We start from the raw sequence: 10,924 nt of genomic DNA, 5'->3' as shown, positions 1-10,924 counted from the left end.
GGGGGGGGGGGGGGGGGGGGGGGGAAGTCAGAGAGACCTTGAGGCTGCTTCTTTATTCCACCATGTCAAAGCACTATATTTTGGGGTTACAGTTTTCTGCACCCCAGCACTTGTAATTCACATCCTTGATGTTACTCAGTGGTGTTTTACCTGTAGTAGGAAAAAGGAAATTGAGGTTCAATGAATAGTAGAAAATTGTTTAACCCTTACTTATTATTCACTGCCTCCTTCCCTCTGACATGACACAGAAAGCTCTTTAGCCTCTGTTTGCCACTCAACTCAGTACTGTTTTCATAAAACTGGGATCTAATCAAGATCACATCTAAAGACCAAAGCATTGTGACTGAGTGGAGCTTGCACACCACTTGACCCCATCTTGGCAAACAGTTACATTCAAGAAGCACCCATGCCCACTAAAACCAATGAAATTTTTTTTATACCCTTCAGGAAAAGACCACTGATATAACATTTCATTGCAATGTTTTTCTCATCTCTTTCCCATCCTTTTCCTTCTGCACCTTTCTCTATTCCTCTATTCAACGTAATAAAAACAAACTCTAAACACAATGCTTGCTATGTACCTGGCACTGTTTTAGGTACTTACATATAATTAACATATTTAATCCTCACAATAACCCTATGATTAGGTGCTATGATTAGCCCCATATTGCAGATGAGGAAACTGAGGCTCAGAGGGGCTAAATAACTTGCCCAAGGTCACAGAACAAACAAGAGGCAGGGTCAAGGGTAAGTGTACCCAACAGCTAGAAGCAGGTTATGATGCTCCATAAAGCTTTTTATTAATTCATCCTCTTTAGCACTTTTCTCCCTTCCCATTTTCTCCTTATCTCTTTTGTCTCTAGCTAGTAGTTATATTTTTTTTCATTGAAATTCCAGCAATCTAATCAGTACCCTTTATTTCCTTTTTTCACCCACTACCTTAGGGTATCTGGGGCCAGAGGAAGATTAGCCACCCTGAACTCTTCTTTGGGGAAGCTTTAATATTAAAAAAGAGCAAAGGAAGGTGTTAGAGAAGGTTCTGTGTGAACCATGAGTGGTAGTTGCTCTTTTTCTTGTTAAAGATAAATTTCTTTTTCACCCTGTGTTTAGGAGCCAAAGAAATATTTTAAAAATAGGTAAAAATGTTGGCACCCATAATCAACAGAAGAAAGCCGGAGTGAGAACTGAAGTTAAGAACTTGGGAAAGCAGGTTACAGTAAGGCAGGACATGAGGTTCCGAACTAGTCTTCTCTCCCTTTTCCTTCCCCATGACCTTCTGTTCTTTTTTTTCCTTAATATGGCTCCAGATGCCATTTCAGAAGCAACGCTAATGGGGATGAAGACAATCTGCTATTGATCGTATGAGGAATGATTCAGATGGTAAATACATACATAAAAATAGAACACAGAGAAGCAACCTAGTTTGCTCCAGTAGTCAGAGCAGAGTTGAAAAGCTTTTGAGGTCACAGAGTTTTCTCTGCCATAGAAATCTCAAATAAAATTAAGTAAAATAGTGTACACTTAGACTGTCTTTATTTTATTCATTTATTTTTTATTTTTATTTTTTTGAAAGATGATCAGTAAGGGGATCTTAACCCTTGACTTGGTGTTGTCAGCACCACACTCACCCAATGAGCTAACCGGCCACCCCTATGTAGGAATCGGAACCCGTGGCCTTGGTGTTATCAGCACCACACTCTCCCAAGTGAGCCACAAGCCGGCCCTCTTAGGCTGTCTAATTTAAACCCAGGGAATGTAAGCTTTTATTTTTATTTTTCTTAACAATATCTAATCGAATAAGTGCGCAGTAATTTTGTTTTCTGGTTTTCAAACCATAGCCCTATTATGATCTGTTATTTTCAAATTGAGGCCGTATTCTTCCAGGATGAATGCTTGTGCTAGGAGAAAAACATACATACCTCTACTTTGCCTCTAAGCCAAACTGATCCAATATCAAGCTTTGAGGAGAACATTTCTTATCATTTTTTAAATTATAGTACTCCAGCGTATTTTGATATTCCTGACCCTTGGGGCTTTTGAAGTGCTAAATAGCGTATAATTGCTTTTTAAATTAAAACTCCTACTGATTAACATTAAGAAATCTTTCAGAGGTCTGCTGTAATGTTTTTGTGATCATTAGAGCTACCCTGGTATGTGTAGGAATTAGGACTGAAAAACTATCTTCGCTATTGATATTTAAGATTAGAGACCAAACAAAATGCAGTTTTAAATCTTATATGCAGAAATATGATCACAGAAACTTTTAAAATATATGCTTATATAACACTGGCCTTATAAATAAGTGTGTGAGGCAATTTCAGAAACTCCAAAAAAGCTTCTATTCTTCCTTTGATTCCTTGGTTTCTGAAATACAAACAAATTCTAATTCTAACGACTTGAAGAGTTTTCTATTACTTTTCCTGGAATGAATTTTAATAGAGGGCAAATGAAGAGAACTAATTTCTATCAGGGAAAAGAATGAGGTTAGACAAGGCTTTAGTGGCACATGACCCACTGAAAATATTTAGAGCCACCCCCAAGTCAATAAAATAGTGATTTATTGATTTACAAGTAGTGGATTTTTTGAGAGAAGTGAGGGTGGTCTTTTGATCTAGTATTTGACCAAAATATTAATTAGTGGTGTCAAATCTATATTGTACTGTAAAATATTTGCTGTTTCAGCTCTAGAGTCACGAAATACTGCATTACATTTCACAGTTGTATCTATATACTAAAATTCCATAAGTACACATCAAAATTTTGTGTGATAAGGTAACTCTATAATGACACTAAAATATTATTTTTAGTTTTAGAGACAAGTAGTAAACCCTTTTGTATTTTTTTAAATAAAAGAAAATAAAACATTAAGAGGAGTCACTAAGTAGAAGAGATATGTAGGTGTCAATATCTAATGTTCATTTTCTCTTTAAAATTTAAAATACCTGTATTTTCCTTTCACATCTGACTCCAGAATATCCAGTGCGGCAGGAACACACATTGGGAAATATACATCTACCTCCATAACGACATTTTTGATTGCAAATTGCTGCAAAACATACATTTTTACAATTACCATTTTTTGACACAGAATGCTTGTTGCATATTCTATGCCAGTGGTCTGAAGTTATTCAGTGACTGGAACACTGACACAGTGACAAGACTCTGTTAGTGAGGCGCCTACAGTTGGTTCTAATCTATGCACTTCCATTTTTCAGAACACACACACCAAAAATATGAAACACCTAAAACACAAACAACACTTTTACAATTCTCTACATATATTATTAAAGGAAACAAAAATTTCTTTGGCTACATTTTAATGTATTTGAAATACTTATATAACTCTTTTTTTCAGAGAAGTTCAAATCAATAATAGAAGGTAGCATCTGTAATTTACTTTTTAACAATTTAGCAAAAATTTAAAAGAGACAATTTAATATTGGCAAGTGTATGGAAAAATAGACAATTTTACAAACTACCATTGGAAGTTTAATGTGGAAAAATTCTATGGAAAATTTCTTTTTGTTTTGTTTTTTTTGGTGGCTGGCTGGTATGTAGTATCGGAAACTTAAAGATATTCACACTGTCTGAACCAGAAATTTCTTCCTTGAAATCTCTCCCAAGGCAATTAAAGCAAACCTATATCTATCTCAACATATCAATATCTGTCTATCAATCTAACTACCTATCATCTATCTATAGGGAGAAAATGCTTATAATACTTATCATAACTTGTAAATAACTAAAATATAAGGGGAAAGGTCAAATGAACTGTGGTTTTTATATGATGGAACTTAATATATCACTTAAATTATGCTTTTTAAGGATATTGTAAATGCTTTTAATTAATATCGAGTGAAAATGAGCATACTATAAAATATACAATATAGTTATCTTCCATGGGAGAGGAACTACTGCAGTGTCTCATATTGAAAGCTGTACAATTCAAGAATAATATTCCCTTTGATATAAATGCAGCATTGACAGGGTATATTTTCAGCAGGGCTGCTGTACACAGTTGAGCAGGTTGTGTAATGCACAAGGGCTCCACAGCTAAGGAAGCACCATTCACAGAATAGACATCATAAATTGGAATATTTATTACAACCATTTTCCAGCAGATGGTAGTAACACATCCTGTTTAAATAACATCATTAGACACTTTCTGGTCAGTTGGAAATAAAGCATTCTGAAAAGGTGAACTTTTTCTAATTCTCCTAACGGTGCTGCAGGGTGCAGAAACAGGATGCACAGCTTCAGGCTATGCTCTGAGAAGCTCAATATACAACCATTGGAGCATACTTCTGCATTAATGTACTTTTAACATCTTCTTATTCTCTCTCATGGTCCACACAGACCTTTCTCTGGAAGTCTAGATTGACAACTCTTTTTTCTAACATTTTATCTCATCTAACTTCTAATCAGAATTATTGATTTTTGAGCAAAAATTTCTCATGTAGATACTAGCGCTTCATAATACTTTGGTATTTTTTTTCTAGGATAAAAATGTATAAATTATAACAGCATTTATTAATAAAATATCTAAGTCACAATTATATGCAAAATTTCTGATGCATGGAAACAACAATGTGATTCACAAGTTATCAAACAGGAGGGCACATATTTCTAGTAAAAAGGCACGATCATGTAGCAACTGTAATTTCAGTTTACTTGGCCATCAGTTTTGAAAATATGTAATTGCTGATCATTTGAAAATATTTTGGGGAGATTTCCAATTTTTTCCATTAAGTTATATTATAACATGTTAATATTATAACATGTTGTTTCAAGTTTTCATAAAAATTTTTAAATTACATAAAATTTTAATTTGTTCTATACCCTGAGATTTCATTTATGTAGAAATTTATGACTAAAACTGGATGAAAACATATTAAAATACTAAAAAAGTAACAGAAATTAACTCTGGGTGGAGAAATTTGGAGTGATTAATTTTTTTATCAGTTTCCATATTTTTTAAGATTGTCATGATAAACATATATTTATCTTATATATAAAATAATACTAAACTTTTGTATTTTAAAATCTTCTTTGACCCACCTGAGAAAACTTCACTGACAGAGCCCACAGATCATAACTTGAAACGACCTATGTCACATAAATTATTAATAAATTATACCATACTTTTTTCTTTTAAATGGGTATAAAATTGGTTAAATTCTCTTTTAATTTCTAAAATCATTTTTTTTTAAAGGATCATCATATTGGAAGTTTTTCCTCTATGGATTTTTTCCCAAAGCTATACTTCAATTATTATAACAGATTCAGGTTCAGAACATATAGTAGAAATAAAATCCTGTGGGCTTACGTATTTGACACTGCACACCTTCCCAGGTGGAAGGACAATGGCATATGCTGGGAGCAGTACATTCACCACCATTTTTACATTTCTGAAAGCAGAGAGCTGCAAATAGAAATACAAACAAGTTAAATTAGTAGTCAAATCTATCATAAACCACAAAAATTTTCATTAAAAAAAAAGTTAAAAGGCAATGATTAAAAGATCTTTCCCTTAACATTTTATCAAGAATATTTTACAATGTTACTATTCTTGGCAAATGTGATTTTGGTGGTTATAAATGTTCCATTGTTTGAATGCATTGTGACTGAACTTTTCCCCCATTGGGGGGTATTTATGTTGCTTCACATTTTTCACTTTGATTAGTACACTATAATAGCTGCTAACTATAAATAATTTTACAGAAAGGAAAAAATATTAATCATTTGAATGAAGAGAGCTTCCATCATCTCAGAAACTAACCAGAGTGAAAGGCAGTGGCACCCCAGCTTGGAAAGGTCTGAACTGATTAGTTTGAGGTGTGATTTTTAAAAGTCCTTCCCTGACCCCTACTGCAGATTAGGAGAGCAGAATTTAAGGACTTGTTATTTACCATGGCAAGTGCAGTAGAAAAACTGAAAAAATACAATATACCCTCTTCCTCTGCCAACCTGAAAAGATGAATTCAGAGGACTTTGTACTTTATTCTATTTCAAAAATATATCTTCTAAGCAGGACTAAATAAGCAAAAATAAAAACAAATAAGCTGGGCTGGCAGTTATCTCAATTCGTTAGAGCATGGTGCTAACACCATGGTCCTGGGTTCGATCCCAGGACTGGCCAGCCGCCAAAAAAAAAAAAAAAAAAAAAAGGGGGGGGGGAAAAAAAAAAATCTCAATTCGTTAGAGCATGGTGCTAACACCATGGTCCTGGGTTCGATCCCAGGACTGGCCAGCCGCCAAAAAAAAAAAAAAAAAAAAAAGGGGGGGAGGAAAAAAGAAAAATGCTCTTTGCTTTATATCCAGCTTTATTTCCCCATGAAGCACATAAGCTTTAGCATTTAAAAAGCATTCCTCTTACGTGTGTTGCATTGTTTTCCACTCCAACCGGAAGGACAAGAGCAAATGTTTGGTCCCACACATCTTCCTCCATTCATGCATATAGGATCACAGATGCCTTAAGGTAAAAGCATGAAGAATAAGTTCTTAAACAGCAACACTTTTATGTTTGCTTCACATGTAGTTGACAAACACATTTAGTGGTGTCTTACTTTTTTGGCATCTTCTACCAATGTATCCTTCACGACAGATGCACACATTATTCCTCATGCAGTGGCCACCATTCTTACAGGGAGGGTGGCAGATAGCTGAAAGAACATATGGCAGCAATCTGTAAATATCACATATTCAATTATTATATAATATATGTTGTATCATGTGCTTGTTATCAATGGGCCATAAGGCAGAGGAATGTGCTATTAAAATAAAAGATCACAACTGCAAGTCATTAAAATTGTCCTTTCTAAATCATAAAATACAGTGTTTATAGCTATAAGCTGCTAGTGGGTTAGCACAATCGGAAATGTATTGATGAAGCGCTCATAACAAATGGAGTCCTCAGCTTTATAGTGCATATTTTATAAACCTTATGTCTCACCATATGTATGCACGAGATGATCTGGACAAAACCAAGAAATAAGTCAAAACCTAACTCAAAATAAGAATGTACCGGTTCTCATGGAAATTAGAAAAAGCTCAACAATTTATCATGATATCTAGAAAACACTTTTAAATTAACTTTTGAATACTTACTGAGATCATAAAGGCAGAGGTTTACTTGTAACTTATTCTTGTGAATGCTTGGTAAGAATCTTTACAACAATAAATCCTTGTCTTTGTTAGGAATACTTATTAGATAACTTCTAATTCAATTTGCTAGCATGTTCTATGTGTATGATCCTGTTCCGTGAAATTCAAAGGTTAATATTTGTAATTTTTTATGAGTAAGTTGTTATTGCTTCATGTTTCTTTCAGATATAAAAATTAAATGCAGGGTGTTTTTTGTTTGTTTGTTTAAATAATAGAAAAGCAAACCTGCCTGAAAAATTTTAAATTTAATTTTTTCCTAAATGATAATTAAATGTATTTTAGTTTGCATTTTAAAAATAAACTTCAAATTAACTAGTTTTGGTAACATGGCTGTTGTAGACTGACTCGCAGTTTAAATTAGATCCATCTTTAATATAAGCTGCTTTCTTTACTTCCAACATTGTAAAAAAATTTCCACTGATTTCAAATAAATTCATAAGTAAAAATATAAAAACAGTATAACTGAATGCTTTTAGCAAGTGGATAACTTGCACTGTTTTAGGCTGTGCTTTTTCTGGTTCATGCTGAGTCTACTTTCTCTGGCATTTTACTGGTACTTTTTAAGAGTGGAGAAATGCTCTGTCATTTTCTGCTCCTTATTCTTCATACAACTTAAGATTATTTCTATTTATTAAGAAAACTATATTTTTCCATTACAAAAACACCATAGGAAATGCCTAATTAGAAATTTAAAACTAAAATAAAACATATTGTTTATGATGGGTAAACTTGCTATAATTAATAATCATCCACAAAGACTTGAGTGTAGATATAAATACTACATTTACACAAAAAAGCATGTATAATTAAAACAAATATAAAGGACATAAAATTTAGGCTTGGCCATGTCTACTTATAATCTCACATCAGGAAAAGGAGGATTAGGACAAAATCTACCCTCACATGTATATTTATGAGATTCTATAGGCCTCCTTTCACTCTTTCATCAAGGCTCAAAGTGAGCCAAATAATCGGGACTCACCTTTCATGTGAAATTCAAGAGGTGAAGGAAACTGGAAGATGTATTTAAATATCTCTTTAGCCATCCATTTTAAGCCTTGCTTATTAAATGCTTTCATGATGTTTCTAGATCAATTTCTGTATCTCTCTTTTGTGAAATTCTGTAGTACACACAGTAATTGTGCCCCATATTTATTTTTAACCATATTCTGCCTAATTTTATTCAATCGCTTTCAATGTGTGTGCCATCTTTGCTCCCCACCATTTGGACTCAGAAGGAAATGTGATCTAATAAGAATTAGACCTTACAGCAACTTTCTAGATCAAATGTGAAAGCCAGGAAATCTGAGGGCTGCAAACTTTGAGCAAATTTCCAAAGTCTGTGCCAGCTGGGAAGTTGCAGAGACTAGCTAATTCCAAAACCTACTCTCTTTCCTCAACAACTTGTCTCCTGGGCCCTTAAAACATGGCATATGTTTTAGTTCAACTTAATAGGTAATTTTTAGTTCAAATTGATCATTTAGAGATTTCCTCCCTTTATTTAGTTACACTGGTGGCATCTACATTTTAAAGGAGAACTTTTCTTACTATGTCTTACATCTACTGCAAGCAGCATGACAGACACAAGCTTTTCATTCCCCTCTTACGTTCTCCACTCAAAACTACACCTATAACTCTTCAGCAGGGGTTTAGTCATAGTCTCCTAGTTTTTGAGATTTGCCTTAACTTAGTTTTCACTTCTTTCTTTTCTGTAAACTGGTTCCTCAGAGAAAATCTGAATTAGAGAAACTCGTTCCCTGTGCCCGTACATCCTGTTAGAGTGATGGTTTCTTTGCTTCAATTTTATCCTAAGAATCGTAGCCAACCTCCAAATAGAAACAGAATTGCAAACCAAAGTGCATCATGGCAAGGCAAGTATGAATTTTAGGAATTAAATTATGGAGATGTTATAACATGTTCTATACTAAAAATTTACATTTTGTATAATTTCAAAAATATAAAGGTGTAGATAAATGCATTTTAAATTTCATTTATTGACATTAACTCATATCTACTCTCTCCCCCTCAGGACATTCCCATTTTTCTGAAAAAAACAAAACAAAACAAACAACAAAACCCCCTCAAAACCTGTAGTTTTAACTAGATGAGGGCAAGTGTTAAAATAATGACCCATAAAGAGGAAAAACGATGCATCTTTATGACTCTGCATCATCTTGCGTAGTGTTGTGCACAGGTGACTCTTCATAAATGTTTAATGAAACTAAAGTCAAGAGAGATCATGGTAAACAGTGGACAACAGATTGAACATTTTTTTGTTGTTGTTATAAAGGCAACAAAAATAATACCATTTTATTATAATAGACTGTAGGAAAACTTTGCTTATTTATTTCACACCTTGTTCCTACATAACCGCACATACAAGTGCCAAGGTTGTGAGTCTAACATATGTTGAATAAATATAATCATTATATGTAATAACTGTGATATATTTGTATGAACTGGTTATTTGGTGACTATATCTGCAACATCACAAGAAATAGAGGGGAAATACAAATAACATCTTCCCTTTGAGACTTGTCCCATGTTTACTCACAGTTCTGTTGATGTCTAACTTCTGCCTTTTTTACTCACAAAATATGAATAATTACCATTCTGACAGTGTGTACCAAAGAATCCATTTGGACAGAGGCAAGTGTTTGGCTTATTACAGGAACCACCATTGAGGCAAACAGGGTCACACAAAGCTAATGAATAGCAGAAGGAAAAGAGACCGTAAAAGATTTACTACTTAAAAAATGGAAGCTGCACAGAAATACAAAATGGTGCATAATAAAATATTTTATTTTTACTGCAAGTAAAATCCATAACCTATAATTAATTAGACTTTTCTAAAAATAAGAGGAATGAAATAACTGGATAATCACTTCGAAAGTATGTTCATTAAATTTACAAATAATACTAAGCTAAGAGTGTGAAGGCTATGATTAGAATTCAGAAGTCTTCGGTGAGCTAAAAATAGTAATTGTTAGTTACAAGAAGACAATTCAGTTCAACAGCACTAACAGGATGGTTTGTAATCTGCTCAAATACATGTGGCCATTCATTTCTTTCTGTACCTTTCCCAATTAAAATGGGAACCCTCCGCTCAAGTCCTACCACACTCAAGAACTTTCTTTGTTTTTGTTTTCTTTTCTTTGTTTTGCTTTGAAAGGCACTGCAATTCCGTTTTTCAACTTAGATTTTCCCCATTCTGTAAGGTCTAATACAAATACTATTTTTTTCCAAACTCCACTTGCCAGAATTAGTTTCTGTCTTCTCTGATTCCAAGTGATTACATCATTCATCATAACCCAACTTGTATCACAATCATTTTTATAATTGTATCCCAAGTCTCCTTCACTTACGATATGTTACTTGAAATCAAGGCAAAAATCAAATTGATCTTTGTTTCCCTGTGCATCATGCCTTATATATTAGTGGACAAGTTATAATGTTGGTTTAAATTTTCATTGAGAGAAGTCATTAAATTGCAGTGGATTAGATTAAACGCAGATAATTGTAAACACTGCTCCCAAAGAAGCAAACAGATACTGTAAAAAATGAAGGGAATAACATGATAGGTGTCTGCTTAACTCAGAACTTCTTAAATATTTAATGAAACAGAATGCCGGTGTTGTGATCAAACATTTAAAAGAAAGCTAGAAGATGAACCACAGATACATTTTTCTCCAGTAGGGAATGAAGAAAACATAAAGGCAAAAAAACCCAAAAACCAAAAATCAAACCCCCCCCCCCCCCC

The 10,924-nt window shown here is 33.7% G+C and overlaps 1 protein-coding gene across 1 annotated transcript in view; it reads right to left on the bottom strand.

The window, feature by feature from the left end:
- Window positions 1-20: 20 nt before the first annotated feature.
- VWDE (von Willebrand factor D and EGF domains) overlaps window positions 21-10,924 on the bottom strand; it is an 80,051-nt gene continuing 69,147 nt past the window's right edge. The window contains exons 26-31 of the mRNA XM_008570111.1: window positions 9,774-9,869; window positions 6,567-6,662; window positions 6,377-6,472; window positions 5,327-5,422; window positions 2,943-3,046; window positions 21-150 (exon numbers count right to left, since the gene is read on the bottom strand). Coding sequence (XP_008568333.1) covers window positions 136-150; window positions 2,943-3,046; window positions 5,327-5,422; window positions 6,377-6,472; window positions 6,567-6,662; window positions 9,774-9,869 — 503 coding nt within the window. The 3' untranslated portion in view covers window positions 21-135. The remainder of the gene's footprint in view (window positions 151-2,942; window positions 3,047-5,326; window positions 5,423-6,376; window positions 6,473-6,566; window positions 6,663-9,773; window positions 9,870-10,924) is intronic.

The sequence above is a fragment of the Galeopterus variegatus genome, unplaced genomic scaffold (genome assembly GCF_000696425.1).
Source record: "Galeopterus variegatus unplaced genomic scaffold, G_variegatus-3.0.2 Scaffold31, whole genome shotgun sequence".
Classification (NCBI taxonomy): domain Eukaryota; kingdom Metazoa; phylum Chordata; class Mammalia; order Dermoptera; family Cynocephalidae; genus Galeopterus; species Galeopterus variegatus.
Note: the sequence above shows the minus strand (reverse complement) of the source record. Positions and strands in the feature narration are given on the sequence as shown.